Genomic DNA, 17,962 nt, shown 5'->3' on the forward strand with positions numbered 1-17,962 from the left:
CTGAAAGAGAGGAGATTCCGACTAAACATCAGGAAGAACTTTCTGAGAGGGAGAGCTGTTTTGCAGTGGAAAGGTCTCCCTTGGGAGGTTGCAAACTCTCCTTCCTTGGAGGTTTTTAAGCAGAGGTTGGATGGCCATCTGTCATGGATGCCTTAGTGGAGATTCTTGCATTGCAGGGGTCCCTTCCAGCTCTACAGTTTTGTGATTCTTTGTTGGTGAATCTGCCAAAAATTTAAGTATTCAAGCAATGAATACTTTTAATCTTGCTTGCTTTAGACACTCTTTGCCCTAACCCTCTGCCCTAGCTACTCATTCTCTGGTGGCAGAAAAACAGGCTCTCTAGTTTGCTCTTTGAGATCACATAGTTTCCTTCCTGCTGTGTTGCCCTGCTGTGTTGCCCATCCACAGCAACATAATATTGTGATTATATGTAGCTGGCTGGAAGATTGCAGAAAGCCTTTTGAGCTGATGTACGCAAGTGGTTTCTTCTGTGCTCTGTCCCACCCTGACAATGCCCCTGTCCTTATTTTGGTGCCATGTAGTGGCTTTGCATGCCAGTGATCCACTATGTTCCATTAGGATATCAGTTGCTCCCACACACCCCTCACAAAACACTCACAAATGACAACAGTTATTGAAGAAGTTGTATTTAAACCCACTTGATCCAAAATTCACCTATGTAGCAAAGGGACAAATGAAGAAAAATGGTGACATCTTTTCCCCACCGGCACTCAGCCAATTGTTAACTCTGCCACAGGTTTTCCTCTCGTTCTGGGGCAGGGCTCCATTTCAGCACATAGGATTGTTGCATGCACAGAGTGCCAGCCGGCCAACCCCTTGAGGATCTCTCTGTAGGACAGCCAGCATTGTGCTATTCTAGCATGTGGCATGATGTTTGCTTTTCCTGCCTGAAGGTCTAAGAGAATACACCCTTTATTTTTCAGCTAGAATAAAGCTGTGTTAGTTCATATACTGTAATGATATAAACATGGATAAAGCAAACATTTGGGAAGCAGAGGAGTCTGCCCAGCACAATGTGCAGCTTTTTGATGAACACAAACCCTGGAAGGTTGTGGGTAATGCTGGCTCCATGACAGGAGGCTGCAGCCAGAGTAGGGAAAGAGGGACCCGCTGTTCCCAAACTGTCCTCGCTGAGGGATTGTAGACCTAGCAGAAAGTAGGGGTTCAATAGCCCAAAGAGCTCAGCATGCAAATAAACCTCTTGTTTTGTGAGTATCTTCAGGACTTCTTGCAGTTGTCATGGTTCATGTGGATGATGCTTGAGTCTTGCCTCACAACTGGGGGGGGGGGCAGGGCAGCAGTCTCTGCAGGGAAGCTGGTCTCATTTGTGAAATGCATCACTAATTTGGGACACCAGCATATTTTTAAAAGCATCAGTTAGTTTGGTCTCCTTGTCATTTAGTTGCTAGGAGACACCCAGGGACTTTCCTCACTATGCTCCATCTGTGGCCTCATTGGATTTCTGCGTGGACCTTTTCCTTCCCTTTTTTAAAAAAAGTACATGTAGTCACTTGGCTTAAAGTGCACTGCTGGTAAGACCCCAACACTTGCCTTGCCTAGAGGTATCTCTACAGATAAATTAGGCTGTGCGAATTTGTGTCACGAACCTCCATCCCGAGTCCTTTAAGCACCTAGCGGGGCCCCTGAGCAAGAGGCGGCCAACCTCCTTGCTTCTTCCCAGGCACCGTAATACAACTGGCGAAATGGTTGGTTTACCTACCCCTTGACTGTCAGCGCTGAAAGTGTGACTGACATCTGTGAGGAAGAAAGGGAGGCTCTGAGCAGACACTCAGCTTCAGATTCCTTTGCACCTGTAGAGGCCAATAGGAGACATGCAAAAACTGGAACATCTCATCTGGCTCTCAAAGACCATCATGGTGGGCTTGGCGGAAGCCATAGTCCTTGGCGATGGATAGGTTTTCTTTTTCTTAAGATAATCCTTCTTTGCGAACACCTTTCTGTTTTCATTTTTATTTCTTTACTTTTAAAAAATCTTTTCTGCTTTATTGCTCACAATTGTATCTTTACACCATAACTTTACATCTGTTTCCAAAGTATATTTATATTCATTATTATCATCAACCCTAAATCATCAAATGTTACATACACACGCATAAAAAGAAGGAAAGATGCAATTTTAAAAATCATATTATTCATAAATAAATGACTTCCCGTCCCTTTCCATTTTGTGCTAGTAAACTTATTGCCTATATTTATCTATCTTCTTATTATTTAAGATATTGCCGTTTCTATGTGTTTACCTTTTGATATTTATTATCTACAGAAATTACTCAAAGGCCGCTACCGTTTTCAGATTGGAGCAACTACTTTTTAAATATTCCTTAAAAAATTTCCAATTTGAAACAAACTCCTGCTTGGATTTATATTTAATTCTTTCTGATAAATAATATAACTTCACATATTCTGTCAGTTTCAATGTCCAATCAAATCTGGTGGGCATGTATCCACTTTTCCAAGGTGTAGATATTATAACCCTCGCAGCCGTGGCAGCATACAAAAAGATTTTCCTTTTTCTAACTTAGAATCATAGAGTTGGAAGAGACCACAAGGGCCATCGAGTCCAACCCCCTGCCAAGCAGGAAACACCATTAGAGCACTCCTGACATATGGTTGTCAAGCCTCTGCTTAAAGACCTCCAAAGAAGGAGACTCCACCACACTCCTTGGCAGCAAATTCCACTGTCGAACAGCTCTTACTGTCAGGAAGTTCTTCCTAATGTTTAGGTGGAATCTTCTTTCTTGTAGTTTGGATCTGTCAGAGCTGCCTCTAGGTCCCAGCTCACAGAGGACCAACGGCAGGCTGTCGTTATGTACAAAAGTCTTTATTGAGGTTTAGTTTCCATTTCAAAGCCGCAGCGCGCAGCTCTACGTCTTAAAGCCTAGACCGGCGAAGTACCGTCTGAGTCTCCTCCCCTATGACACCAGTTTAAGATCCTAGCCCGGCTCCACCTTTTACGCTGCTCTCTCCTCCTCTGGGTCCTCCTGCCCGCTGGGGCATTGCCCTTTCTGGACTCTTCCGACGCTGAGTCGCTTAGCTCCTCCCCCTCCCTCCGGCGGGCTTTAGGACCCGGTTCCCAATCCTCATTCTCTGCTGTCCCGCGCTCCTGTACATTTGAACTTGCCTCTCGCGCCAACCCAGTGACCTTCCTCCTGACCGTTACACTACTTCTGTCACTGCTTCCTCCTTCCGTGATACTGGCCGGAACTGACCTCCCCTCCGTTGTCTGACTCTCCGATGGAGGTGTGGTCAGCCTTGCCTTATCTTCTCTCCCTGGTGGGGAATGCACTGGCCCTGATCCTTGGGACTCTTCCCCCCCACTCTGCTCTGGTGGGGAAGCTGGTCCTGATTTCTAACTACTGCTCTGGGAGTCCCTGCTGCCCCCTTGCTCCTGGGACGTTCCCCTTGGGAACCCCCTACCCCTGGCCACTGGCGCCCCCTTCTGTGAATCTTCCGATTCGCTGGAGAGGCTCATGGAATCCCTCGGTCCACTGTCCTCTTCTCCTACGCTCCCCTCGGATTCTTCCCCTTCGCTCTCCATCTCCTCTCTTCCCTGTGCCTCTGCTCCTGAACCCCTGACAGGATCCATTGCTCCGTGTCCGCTTCTCTGGAGCAGCAGAAAACAACCTTTCTCCCTCCTCTATGTGACATCCTTTTATATATTTGAACATGGCTATCATATCACCCGTTAACCTCCTCTTCTCCAGGCTAAACATGCCCAGCTCCCTTAGCCGTTCCTCATAAGGCATTATTTCCAGGCCTTTGACCATTTTGGTTGCCCTCCTCTGGACACGTTCCAGTTTGTCGGTGTCCTTGAACTGTGGTGCCCAGAACTGGACACAGTACTCCAGGTGAGGTCTGACCAGAGCAGAATACAGTGGCACTATTACTTCCCTTGATCTAGATGCAATACTCCTATTGATGCAGCCCAGAATTGCATTGGCTTTTTTAGCTGCCGCGTCACACTGTTGGCTCGTATCAAGTTTGTGGTCAACCAAGACTCCTAGATCCTTTTCACATGTACTGCTCTCAAGCCAGGTGTCACCCATCTTGTATTTGTGCCTCTCATTTTTTTTGCCCAAGTGCAATACTTTACATTTCTCCCTATTAAAATTCATCTTGTTTGTTTTGGCCCAGTTCTCTAATCTGTCAAGGTCGTTTTGAAGTGTGATCCTGTCCTCTGGGGTGTTAGCCACCCCTCCCAGTTTGGTGTCATCTGCAAATTTGATCAGGATGCCCTTGAGTCCATCATCCAAGTCGTTGATAAAGATGTTGAATAAGACCGGGCCCAAGACAGAACCCTGTGGCACCCCACTAGTCACTCTTCTCCAGGATGAAGAGGAACCATTGATGAGCACCCTTTGGGTTCGGTCAGACAGCCAGTTACAAATCCACTGAGTGGTAGCATAGTCAAGTCTGCATTTTACCAGCTTCTTTACAAGAATATCATGGGGCACCTTGTCAAATGCCTTGCTGAAATCAAGGTAGGCTACATCCACTGCGTTCCCTTCATCTACCAGGCTTGTAATTCTGTCAAAAAACGAGATCAGGTTAGTCTGACATGACTTATTTTTCAGAAATCCATGCTGACTATTGGTGAGCCCAGTATTCCTTTCTAGGTGCTCACAGACTGTTTGCTTAATGATCTGCTCCAGAATCTTCCCTGGTATTGATGTCAGACTGACTGGGCGGTAATTATTTGGGTCCTCTCTTTTCCCCTTTTTGAAAATAGGGACAACATTTGCGCTCCTCCAGTCTGCCGGGACTTCGCCTGTTCTCCAGGAATTCTCAAAGATGACTGCCAGTGGTTCTGAGATCACATCTGCCAGTTCTTTTAATACTCTTGGATGCAGTTCATCTGGCCCTGGAGACTTGAATACATCTAAACTAGCCAAGTATTCTTGTACTATCTCCTTACTTATTCTGGGCTGTGTTTCCTCTGCTGAATCATTTGCTCCAAATTCTTCCGGTCGGGCATTGTTTTCTTTATCGGAGAAGACTGAGGCAAAGAAGGCATTGAGGAGTTCAGCCCTTTCTGTGTCCCCTGTTTGCATTTCACCATCTTTTCCTCTGAGTGACCCCACTGTTTCTTTGTTCTTCCTTTTGCTACAAACATACCCATAAAAGCCCTTTTTGTTGCTTTTAACCTCTCTAGCAAGCCTGAGTTCATTCTGTGCTTTAGCTTTTCTGACTTTGTGTCTACACGTGCTGGCTATTTGTTTGAATTCCTCTTTGGTGGTTTCCCCCCTTTTCCATTTTTTGTACACATCCTTTTTGAATCTTAACTCAGTTAAAAGTTCTTTAGATAGCCACCCTGGCTTCTTTAGGCACCTTCCATGTTTCCGTCTCATTGGTATTGTCTGAAGTTGTGCTTTTACTATCTCCCTCTTAACAAACTCCCAGCCATCATGAACTCCCTTTCCTTTTAATATTACTGTCCATGGGATCTCACCCAGCACTTCCCTAAGTTTTATGAAGTCGGGCTTTCTTAAAGTCAACTTATACTTTAATCAACTGTTTTGTTTTATTTTTTGTTTTGTTTTTTTATATTTTTACTGTATTTATATTCAGTGTTAGCTGCCCTGAGCCTGGGCTGGGGAGGGCGGAGTATAAATATTATTATTAATAATAATAATAATAATAATAATAATATCTTTTTTGGAATTTCCAAACCAGTAATGCCCAGTAAAAATGATTCTGGTTTTTTTGGGATATTCACTTTCAATATTCTTTTAAGTTCAAGATAAATATCATTCCAGAATGGTTTAATCTTTTTGCATGTCCACCACATAATGCAATGTAGTTCCATCAGGCTCTCCACATCTCCAGCAATTGTTTGCAAGGTTTTTATACATCTTAGCTAGTTTGCAAGGTGTCAAATGCCAGCGATAGAACATCTTTTGGAGGTTTTCCCTTGTGGTATCTCTATATTATGGCCAAAATCTTGGGCCCATCTAATCATAGTTGGTTTAACCTCCTTCTCCTTGACTTCCCAGTCAAGGAGGAGTTAGCATGTTTTCAAGAGAACTTTGGTTTTGGTCTTGATTAAATGTATTTCATATCTTGAGTTTTCTAGAGCGAAGCCTTTTCCTTTGTCAACTTTAAATCTCTCAAATAATTGGAAATATTGGAACCAGTCAGCAATGTATTCTCTCACTTCTTCAAATTTCTTCAATTTTAACTGGTTCTCCTCTTCTTTCAATAGAACTTGGTATGTCGGCCAATTTCCCTCTGTATTTTTTCTTTTTACCGCTAGTACCTCAGTTGGAGATATCCACCAAGGTACTTTAAGTTCTAAGAGATCTTTATATTTTTCCCAGATCTTGTACAGTGATTTCCTAATGTGATTCAGGAAGTTTTGGTGTACTTTTACTTTCTCGTATGCTAGGTATGCGTGCCAGCCGTACCTATTGTTGTATTCCTCTAAATCAAGCAGTTCTGGATTTTTGAGTGTACACCATTCTTTTGGCCACGTAAGACAGTCCGCCTCGTAATACAATCTTAAATCCGGCAGGGAAAGGCCCCCTCTGTCTTTAATGTCAATTAAAATCTGATATTTGATTCTGGGCCTCTTCCTCTGCCAGATGAACCTTGAAATAGATATTTGCCATTCCTTGAGGCAGCCCGTCCCACCCAGCACAGGAATCGACTGAAATAGAAAAAGTAATTTAGGTAGTACACTCACTTTTATAACTGAAATTCTTTCTGTAAAAGATAACTTGAGTCCAAATATCCAAGTTTCTTTTGATCTCCTCCCAAGTTTTTACATAATTATCCTGAAACAGGTTGCTCTTCTTTGGGGTTAGCCAAATACCCAGGCACTTTGCTTTTTGGCAAATTTTCAGGCCAAATGTTTTTTCCAATTCTTCTTTTTCTTGAACTGATATATTTTCAACCAATAATTTTGTTTTTGTTTTGTTCAATTTAAAGCCTGCTACTTCACCAAATTCTTGTATTATTTCAATTATTTTTGATAGACTCTCTTTTGGATTTTCCGTCATTATGAGCAAGTCGTCGGTGAAAGCCTTTATTTTATAAGCCCGGTTCCCTAAGGTTATCCCTTTAATTTGACTTCTTATATTTTTTTATTTAAGATTTCCAATACCAAAATAAATATTAGAGGAGATAAAGGGCAGCCTTGGCATGTACCTTTGTTAATTTGGCATTCCTTCATGATATTGCCATGATAATGATTATTTTAGCTCACTATTCAGCATATATACCGTATTTTTCGCCCTATAGGACGCACTTTTTCCCCTCCAAAAATGAAGGGGAAATGTGTGTGCGCCCTATGGGGCGAATGCAGGCTTTCGCTGAAGCCTGGAGAGCGAGAGGCGTCGGTGCGCACCGACACCTCTCGCTCTCCAGGCTCCAGGAAGCTATCCGCAAGCCTTGCGTGCCCGGGGGAACTCCCCTCGGCACGCAGGGCTTGCGGGCGGCAGCCGGCAGCGCGGAGCACGGGACGCCCTTTGGAGGACACCCCATGCTTCGCGCAGGTGTCTGCAAGCCTTGCGCGCCCGGGGGAACTCCCCCCGGCACGCAGGGCTTGCGGGTGGCAGCCGGCAGCGCGGAGCACGGGGCGCCCTCTGGAGGACGCCCCGTGCTTCGCGCAGGTGTCCGCAGCCTGCCGCCCGGCGGGCAGGGTGCCCTAAAGCAGAGCGCCCCGCGCGCCGGACAGACATCCGCATCGTGGGGAGCCCTGCAGGAGTTCCCCGCAGGGCTCCCCACGCTGCGGACAGCAGCCTGCCGCCCGGCGGGCAGGGCACCCTGAAGCAGAGCGCCCCGCGCGCCGGACAGACATCGGCCAGCCCCACAAGCTCGGGGGACAGCGGGGAGGCGCAGCGCCGCCATCCCACTGTTCCCCGACCTGGTTTTGGGGGGGAAATAAAGGGGGAAAAAATTTCCTTCCCCCCCCCCAAAAAAAAGTAGGTGCGTCCTATGGGGCGCAGCGTCCTATGGGATGAAAAATACGGTAGCACTTATTCCTCTACAAAAAAATGCTCCAAACCTCATTTCTTTCAATAATTCTTTCATGAATTTCCATAAGATATTATCAAACACTTTTTCAGCATCAACTAACATAATCACAGCAGGTTTATCTATTTTAAAGTCCAAGTATTCCAACACATGAATAACACACATCTAAGATTTTCCTGCATGTGACGTCCAGGTAAAAATCCAGTCTGATCTCTAAGTATCAGTTCTTGGAGAGTTGTTTTGACCCTGGAGGCCAAGACGTCTGCAAACATTTTGTAGTCATTGTTTAGAAGCGCAATATGATCGGTCTATAATTAGCTATGTTTGTTAAATCAACTTGTTTTGAGATAAGCATAATGTAACTTTCTTCCAGGGACGCGGGTGGTGCTGTGGGTTAAACCACAGAGCCTAGGACTTGCCGATCAGAAGGTCACCCTGCGACAGGGTGAGCTCCCATTGCTCGGTCCGAGCTCCTGCCAACCTAGCAGTTCGAAAGTGCAAGTAGATAAATAGGGACCGCTCCGGCGGGAAGGTAAACGGCGTTTCTGTGTGCTGCTCTGGTTTGCCAGAAGCGGCTTAGTCATGCTGGCCACATGACCTGGAAGCTGTACGCTGGCTCCCTCGGCCAAAAAAGCGAGATGAGCGCCGCAACCCCAGAGTCTGTCACAACTGGACCTAATCGTCAGGGGTCCCTTTAGCTTTACCTTTAACTTTATTCCACGTGTTTGGGAGAGTTCCATTCATCAATATAACATTCATTAAATATTTTAGGGGAAGGAATAAAATTTCTTCCATTTTTTTATAATAAATTGCTGGGAGCCTATCTGGGCCAGGAGTTTCCCCTATTTTTGATCTTTGTATTGCTTGTTGAACCTCTAGGGACATGATTGGTGAATTCAATGAAGTAATTTTATCCTCTGGGATCAACGATAATTTGCTTTCTTCTAGGTAATTTTTAATTTTATCTATTCCTTCTGGACCTTCTTTGCATAATTCTTTATAATATTTAACAAATTTATTATTAATTTCATTTTGGTCATCTATCCATTTGTCTTCTATTTTGATTTTGTTGATTATTCTTTCTCTAGCTGCCAAACCAAAAGTTTTCCAGACTTATTCCCAAATTCGAAATGTTTGTGATTCAACCATTTAATTTTCCATTCTAGCTCTTCATTTATCAGCATTGAGAATTGGCTTTGAAGAATTTTGATATTTTGTTTGATATTTTCATCATCTTGATGCTTAAATAATTCTGTTTCTTTTTTCTTCAGTTTCTCCCATACTTCAGGTTTTTTTCCTTCATTTTTCTTTTGTATGCATTCTGTTGGATGAAAAAACCCCTAAACTCTGCTTTGCTTGCTTCCCAGACAATTTTCACATTGGTTCCTTGATCGGTTCCTTAAATTCATTTCAAAATACTCTTTTGATGTTTGCTTGGCTTTCTGTAAAATCTTTTCATCTTTTAATAAGCTTTCATTCATGCGCCACCTCCTTAATTTCCTCTCTTTTCCTTTTAACAAAATTTCCACCAAACTGTGATCTGAGATGGTTCTGGGATGAATTTCAGCTTTTTTTGACTTCACTCAACATGTTCTTAGTAATCCAGATTCCATCAGTTCTTCCTGCTGAGTTGTTAGGATCAGAAAAGTGGGTGAACTCCTTTTCCATTGGGTGTTTAAACTTCCATGCATCATTCAGACAAATTAAATCTATTAATTGGAAGAAAGTGTTTGGTAATTTATTTTGTTTGCTATGGTTTTTTTTTTCTTCTGTCCTAATCTGGTTGGGTAACTCCATTAAAGTTGCCTAAAAGAATAATTTTGTCCTAGATAATCTATTATTTTTTCTTCCATTTTTTCCTTCCTTTTTGTTTTCTTTAGAAGAGAAAAAGAGAGAGGATTGTTAGGTCCTGTGGCTTCTGTTCCCTCAAGGGCAGCTTCCTTCTAGTGCAACGTGTCTGCCAGAGGGCAGGTAGTGCAGGCCGAAGATGCCCACTTTAGGCTGGGCTGTCAGAGTCCGTCAGCATTCCCCAGTGTGGAATAAGGGGGACCGGTGGTCTAACTTCATCTAATGCAGCTTCCTGTGTTCCCAGGTGAAGACTGGCAAAATTCATGCCACGCTCTCTAAATATAACGCTCCTGAACAAACTAACTATGTCAATGCTAAAAAAAACATTTTTTTGGCAGTAAGGTGCTCTCTGAATCCTATGCCATAAAACCTTATCAACATTCAACACAGCCAGATGGGCAGAGTATAAATAAAACAATAATAATGATAATAATAATCATCAGTTAACATGTGGACAACAACTTCTACAATTTGGCAGAAGGAGGTTTGCCAAGCAACACACGATATGACAGTTCACAGATATTAAAGAGAGAGCTTTCTATCCCCACCTGAGATGCTTCCTAATATGTGTGCTCCAAACATAACCTTTGCTATTTTTAATTTGTAAAAGAGAGTTCAGGAAAATAGTCTTTCTTGCCCACCATCTTTACTAAATTATTATTTCTGAGCAAACCTCTGCTTTTACTGTTTGGGAATTATGCTTTCTCTAGAAATTATTTTTATTTATTTACAAAGACAGCCCTGTATATTAGGAAAGAGGCATGTAGGCCTTCAATATGAAGTGATAGCTCAGTTGCAGGGGATTATGTATCTGCTCATAAATGTCAGCTACAAGCCTGGAATTCCTCTGGCCAGCAGATGCAACTAGAGTGGCTTCTGTTGCCACAGTGTCTTGGCCAGGCATGTGCTCCCTTTGTGGCCTATAAAAAAATCGAGTGCCTTTCTTTCCCAAATAAAGGGTCCATATGCAACTCCCTTACTCATGAGGTTACCATAGACTCATTAAAGGTTGACAGCTCCATGGTGGTGGACAGCTGTAGTGTGTAATGTTACACACTAATGTGATTTATAAGGCTTCTTCACATTTTGGGGCTGCTATGAATAGCTTTTATGGTGTGATAATTAGAACCTTAACAGTCATTTGGCATTGGAAGTAAACTTTGATTGTATGCCTTCTATGTGGATCATCAAAACTCCACTCATTCCCAGCACTGGCAGCGCTGATAAGATGACAATGTACAACACAGGCTTTGAGTCTCAAACCACATGCTCAGGGGAAATTCTCTGACTTCCTTTGGGCTTGAGAATTCAAACCCTACAGCCCAGTCTTAAAATGCATGACTGTGCCTGTGGCCCCCGGGATCTTTCATTCTCATGCAATGTCCTCAGGGCAATATCCACCCAAAGTTATAACACATTTAAGTTTTGCTGAATTCAAATGGAGCATTGATGACTATCACAAACCTTTCCTACAGAGATCAGTGGGATTTAAAAGTGCATAGACTTGTCTGAATTGTGCCTTCATCATTAATGGCTCCTCTTATGGGAAATGTGTTTATGCCAGCACACCACTAACAGTTCTCTATACATCCTGCTTTATGAGCAGATTTTGCAAGTGGGACAAGTCTTAAGAGCATAGCTGCCAACATTTCCCTTTTTTAAAGGGAAATTCCCTTATTCCAAATAGGATTCCTCGCAAGAAAATGGAAAAGTTGACAGCTATGCTTAAGAGTGAAGGCAGGCAAAACATTGAAAGAGTGCTGGAAGTAGTTAGATATTGCTGATGCCCTCCAGATGCATGCACATTTTTCTGACTTAGGGAAAACACCAAAGAGTTTTTCAAGGTTTTTGTGTGTGGGTTAACTGAACTGGGGAAAAGCAGAGCTTTGGTAGGAGCCCAAGGTGCCCCTCACCCAGTAACTGCTTCAGCTTTTTGAAATTGGCCTCCTTAAAGTCCAGAATGCATGTCTGACTACTCTCAGCTTTCCCTTGCCTCTGTATCATGAAACTTCCTCCCAAGTTTCCAGGTACTTCCGCTTCATCTTTCAGTCCCCCCCCCCCCCATTGTTGAGGACTTCTTGGTTCTTCCACCTTCTGGGAAATGAAATTGTCAGTGAGGCAATGGATGAATTTGTTGGACCTTACATTCTTGGCAGAGTTTGAGTTTCAACAGATCAGGGGAGTTGAAGCCTCCCATGACTACTATATCTCTCCTTTTTGAATGTTTGGTAATCTGCTCTCGGAAGGCATCATCCAAGTCTGCAGTCTGGCTTGGCGATCTATGGCAGACTCCCACAGTAAGGTCACTGCTGTTTCCCTCCTACAGTTTTGATCCATGTACTCTCAATCTGCCTTCCATGCTATATGTCAGGCATAATGCCACCAAAAACATTTGGCTTGATTGTTGCCACTAATCAAATCTCATCTTTTGTCTTGCAGTGTCGTCCATCCAGAGGCCGAAAAAGAGGATACTGCTGGTGTGTGGATAAATATGGGCAGCGACTCCCTGGATATGATGGGAAGGGGAAAGGAGATGTCCATTGCTACAATCTAGAAAGCAAATGAGGGATATCCACCACCTTCTGCGGAATCTGCGTGTGGCATTTTAACTATCAGAAGCCTTGGAATGACTGGGCTGCAGCATGGACTGCGCTAGACTTGGGAGCTCAGAGTTTTGTCCCTTCTTATACTGAAGGGAGTCAGTCTCTGTGGTCTCTGCAGCTGCAACCTGCCACTGACACACGTCTGGCTTTCCATCTTGCCACACAAGGAGTTCTGAAATCCCAACTAAATCTGCACTATGGATACCCAGAAAAAATTTAAAGGGCTAAAAGGCACTTCAGAATGGATTCAGGGAGTCTCCACTGATTTTGTGTTTTTTTTGTGTTTTTTTAATTAACAGCCTGTGACCAATTTGATGCCGAAAGATAACTCTCCTTCTGTGTTGAAGAATTTATAGACTGTAAGCTTTGTAAAGATATTAAACATACTGGATAAGACCCAATCCAAGCTAAGCACTTTTTAAGTTGCCTGGATTTCAGTTGGGGAGTTAAGTATGAGCTCATTTTTATTCCAGTGAAATTACTTATAAGTAATATAGTGTGGAGTGGATCACACCCAAGGTTTCAAAGTAAAAGCTTTTTTATTTTGTCTTTATACAGGTCTGACGAGAAACTTTTATCTTCACGGGTAAAATATTTTATTAAAAAGAAAGCTCAAAGAACTTTTTTTTAAAGAAACATGTTTCTACTTGGCTATTTTTTCTGTAAAATATACTGTATTATGAATATTCTGTTAGTCTGTATTTAATATATTTTTTTTTTAATAAACTATTTAAATATAACATAAATGTTATACAATCATTATAGCATATGCTTTCAAATTCTCTTCCCCAGAATACTTTCCAAAGCCTGCATCTATATCTCCAAGATAAGTGTAGTATTCACCCTTTCGATATGTCATAAGTCCATGGAGCAAAAAATGGCAGGGGTTTTGAAAAGCAAGCAGGGAAGCTTATTTTAAGATGAGAGTTATATTTGCCATACTAAGAATATTATTTTGCATTAAGTGCTCTATATGTCTAACTACAGTTCAGGAAAGGTGTTCACTCCTAAATTAACCTTATCTGGGCTAGTCTGATCAGCTCTATCCAAAGTGTTTATAAGACTGATTAAGCCATTAACTAGGCGGATTGAAAAGGAGGATTTTAGTTACCTCAGAGACAGAGATGAAAATACATGTAAAAAGGTAAAGGGCCCCCTGACAGTTATGTCCAGTCGTGGACGACTCGAGTTGCGGCGCTCATCTTGCTTTACTGAGCGGCTTCCAACAGAATATTAAAATACAATAGTCTATTAAACATCAAAAGCTTCCTCAAACAAGGCTGCCTTCAGATGTCTTCTAAAAGTCTGGTAGTTTTTCTCTTTGACATCTGGTGGGAGGGCGTTCCATAGGGCGGGCGCCACTACCGAGAAGGCCCTCTGCGTGGTTCCCTGTAACTTTACTTCTCGCAATGAGAGAACCGCCAGAAGGCCCTCGGTGCTGGACCTCAGTGTCCGGGCAGAACGATGGGGGTGGAGACGCTCCTTCAGCTATACTGGGCCAAGGCCGTTTAGGGCTTTAAAGGTCAACACCAACACTTTGAATTGTGCTTGGAAATGTACTGGGAGCCAATGTAGGTCTCGGTGGCCGTTCCTAGTCACCAGTCTAGCTGCTGAGTTCTGGATTAGTTCTAGTTTCTGGGTCACCTTCAAAGGTAGCCCCACGTAGAGCGCATTGCAGTAGTCCAAGCGGGAGATAACCAGAGCATGCACCACTCTGGAGAGACAGTCTATGGGCACGTAGGTTCTCGGCTGGTGTACCAGATGGAGCTGGTAGACAGCTGCCCTGGACACAGAATTGACCTGCACCTCCATGGACAGCTGTGAGTCCAAAATGACTCCCAGGCTGCGCACCTGGTCATTCAGGGGCACAGTTACCCCATTCAGGACCAGGGAATCCTCCACACCTGCCTGCCTCCTGTCCCCCCAAAGCAGTACTTCTTTCCTGTCAGGATTCAACCTCAACCTGTTAGCCACCATCCATCCTCCAACCGCCTCAGACACTCACACAGGACCTTCACTGCCTTCACTGGTTCTGATGGGTATCATCCGCATACTGATGAACACCCAGCCCAAACCCCGTGATGATCTCTCCCAGCGGCTGCATGTAAATGTTGAAAAGCATGGGGGAGAGGACAGAACCCTGAGGCACCCCACAAGTGAGAGCCCAGGGGTCTGAACACTCATCCCTCCCTCCCCACCACTTTCTGAACACGGCCCAGGAGGAAGGAGTGGAACCACTGTATGACAGTGCCCCCAGCTCCCAGCCCCTCAAGACAGTCCAGAAGGATGTTATGGTCGATGGTATCAAATGCCGCTGAGATATCGAGCAGAACTTGGAAACAGCTCTCACCTTTGTCCCTAGCCCGCCGGAGATCATCAACCAGTGCGACCAAGGCAGTTTCAGTCCCATGATGAGGCATGAATCCCGACTGGAAGGGATCCAAATAGTCCGCTTCTCCCAGGCGTGCCTGGAGTTGTTCAGCAACCATTCACTCAATCACCTTGCCAAAGGATGGAAGATTTGAGACTGGGCAATAGTTGGCCATTGTGGCCGCATATAAAGATGGTTTTTTAAGAAGCGGTTTAATAACCGCCTCTTTCAACGGGTCTGGGAAGGCTCCCTCACAGAGAGAAGCATTCACCATGCCACAAAGCCCATCGCCCAGCCCTTCCCGGTTAGCGTTTATAAGCCAGGATGGGCAAGGATCAAGGAGACAAGTGGTTTGTTTGACTCATCCAAGCAGCCTGTCCACATCCTCGGAGGTAACAGATTGGAACTGATCCCACGCAACTTGACTAGACAGGATTCTAGCACTCTCCCGCCCTAGCCCTTCTTCCTTCCCACGGTGGAGTCTACCTCTTCCCGAATCTGAGTGACTTTATCTGCAAAAAACTTTGCAAAATCATTGCAGGAGATCATTTGGTCCGTACTGGACCCCGGTGGAGCAGGTGGTTCCGCTAAATTGCAAACCACCTGAAAGAGTCTCCTGCTGCTATTTTCTGCAGATGCAATAGAGGCGGTGAAGAAGGTTTTCTTCGCTGTCGCTATCACCACTTGGTAAGGCTCGACACTGAGCTCTAACCTGTGTCTGGTCAGATTCAGAATGAGTTATTCGCCACCAGCGCTCTAGCCATCTCAGCGATTGTTTCATTGCCCTCAGATCTGTGGAGAACCACGGGGCTGTCCAGGCTCCATGCAATCGGAGAGGGCGCTTCGGTGCCAAACAGCCAATAGCCCTGGTTAACTCAACATTCCAGCGGGCCACCAGGGAATCAGCTGAATGGCCATCAACATGGCATCCCCTACCACTCTCTGGAAACCATTTGGATCCATTAAGTGGCAGGGGTGGACCATCCGAATTGGTCCCACCTCCCTGCAGAGGGGAAGGGTCATGGAGAAGTCCAGTTGCACCAGGAAGTGATCTGACCATGGCACTTCTTTAGTTTCGCTTTTGCTTAGTGTCAGCTTACCAACATCCATAGAGGTGAACAGCAGGTCCAAGGCATGTCTGCGGCTATGAGTTGGGCCCGACTTATTTAGGGACAGCCCATGGAGGCCATGCTTTCCATGAAGTCCTGAGTGGCTCCTTGTAAGGTCGTGTCAGCATGGATGTTAAAATCCCCTAGGACAGCCAAACTAGGTGTCTCCAGGAGAAGAGCAAATAAGAGGCAAGTGTGTCAATCTTCCAGATCTCTCCATTACTACAGGAGACTCTGAATAAACAGTGTGAAGAGAGCTGATTTGATTACTGTTTGTGAGACAAGGCTGCCACTGGGCACAGCCTGTAACTCTCAAGTTGTAGAGCCTATTGTTAAAACATTTGACCCCAGGGAAGCACATAGCCAAAGAAAAAGGATGACAACTTTTTGTACACCACCTATCTTATTTTTGCAAAAATCTCCCCATCTGATGAGCATCCCCTCAATTCCTTTGTCCAAGCCACTTATAAAGATGTTGAACAAGGGGCTGAGGGCCTTCGCACAGGGAAGAGCACCATGTTGCCATGCATATTGGCCCTTATTTCTGATCTGCTGAAGATGTGGACTAGGCAATAATCAAGAGAGGAGATTGTAGGCAGAAGCCAGCCACATTCTTCCTCTTTCCAAGGAAAAATGTTCTGAAAGGCCTCACAGCCTGGAGCAATGTTTCTAGTTGGCTTGTCATTATTTGAAGGTTTGTGGGGGATGAGCTATCCCTGGACAGCAATAAAAATATATTAAAATATAAATAAAACACGATGGTTCTCCAAGAAGAAAGTATCTTTTGATTTCTACAAAGGGTGATAGATTCCTGCTCCTGAATCTTGGGGCCATGAGCAAGAAGTTAAGTTGGGCACTTTAAAACTCATTGATCTCCCTGAGCTTAAGTGCTCTGAGCTACTTTTCCAGTGTTGGCAAAGTTCTTGAATGACTCAGAACATGCTTCCTGATTCATGAAAGGAGACTCCAGAATCACACAGAACTTAAGGAGTCCTTTATGAAAACTGCTTTGAGAGATTCAATAAATATACCACTGTGTGTGTTTGTTTGTTTGTTTGTTTGTTTGTTTGTTTGTTTATAAAATGGGATCAATAATTCACTTTCGTGGCAAAGACTCTGCTCCTCCCTTAGTGATGTGCAGAACACGCCTCTTTCAGAGGAGAGCAGTCCAGAAAAGCTGGGCCGAAGTCTCACTCTGTTTTCAGGTGAGGATTAGCATTGTTTTAAGTTGTAGGATTCCTAATGTGGCCTAATGAAGGTTCTAATGGAGCTGCTCCGCAAGCCTGCTCTATGTGGACAGAGCAAGCAGAAAAACAGTCATTGCCTTAAAAAGCAGATAGCCTATCAAATGGCATTGGGTCGGAATACAGTATATCTACAATATAACTTTGCTATCACAAAGTTAAGGTCACAGAATTTTCTCCATATTTTCTACTTCAATATGTTACAGTGTTTTAAATTACAGTGTTTTAAATTAAGGCAAGTATTTAATTTTCAAAAAGACATGACATGAGCATCCAATATCCCCCCACCCTGTCCCCAGAAATCCTGTTCAGAAGCCAAACTGCCTAATGATTTTCCAGTTTATACCTGAAATATTTGTGGGATCCATCTGACCTCCAACAATGTGGACAAGGTCAGGCAACGCAAATACAGTGTGTTACTTCCGGGTTTTGATGCTTGCGCATGCGCAGATACTCAAAATTACATCACGCGCATGCACAGAAGTGGCAAAAAGCGGCGTGCGTGTGCGCAGACATGCCGTCGCTGGTTATGTTTGCTTCTAGATGTGAACGGGGCTCCGGAACACATCCCGTTCACATCTAGAGGTACCACTGTATACATATAGGATGATCAAGATGAGCTTAGGGAAGTTTTTCATGCCACCCAAAAAGTTAAAAACCTAGTCCTCCTAGGTGCCAGCTGTAATTAGTGTGGGGCATAATTCAGTAACATGTGTGGAATTAGCTCTGTTATTTTTGGCCCACACAGAACTGAATGGTGTAAAAGTGAAT

General features: G+C 44.2%; 1 protein-coding gene across 2 annotated transcripts in view; it reads left to right on the top strand.

The window, feature by feature from the left end:
- IGFBP3 (insulin like growth factor binding protein 3) overlaps nt 1-13,226 on the top strand; it is a 37,220-nt gene extending 23,994 nt beyond the window's left edge. For both annotated transcript variants that reach the window (XM_079947643.1, XM_079947642.1), the window contains one exon: nt 12,304-13,226. In XM_079947643.1, coding sequence (XP_079803769.1) covers nt 12,304-12,429 — 126 coding nt within the window. In that variant the 3' untranslated portion in view covers nt 12,430-13,226. The remainder of the gene's footprint in view (nt 1-12,303) is intronic.
- The last annotated feature ends 4,736 nt before the right edge of the window (nt 13,227-17,962 follow it).

This window comes from Podarcis cretensis (assembly GCF_951804945.1).
Source record: "Podarcis cretensis genome assembly, chromosome: 12".
Lineage (NCBI taxonomy): Eukaryota > Metazoa > Chordata > Lepidosauria > Squamata > Lacertidae > Podarcis > Podarcis cretensis.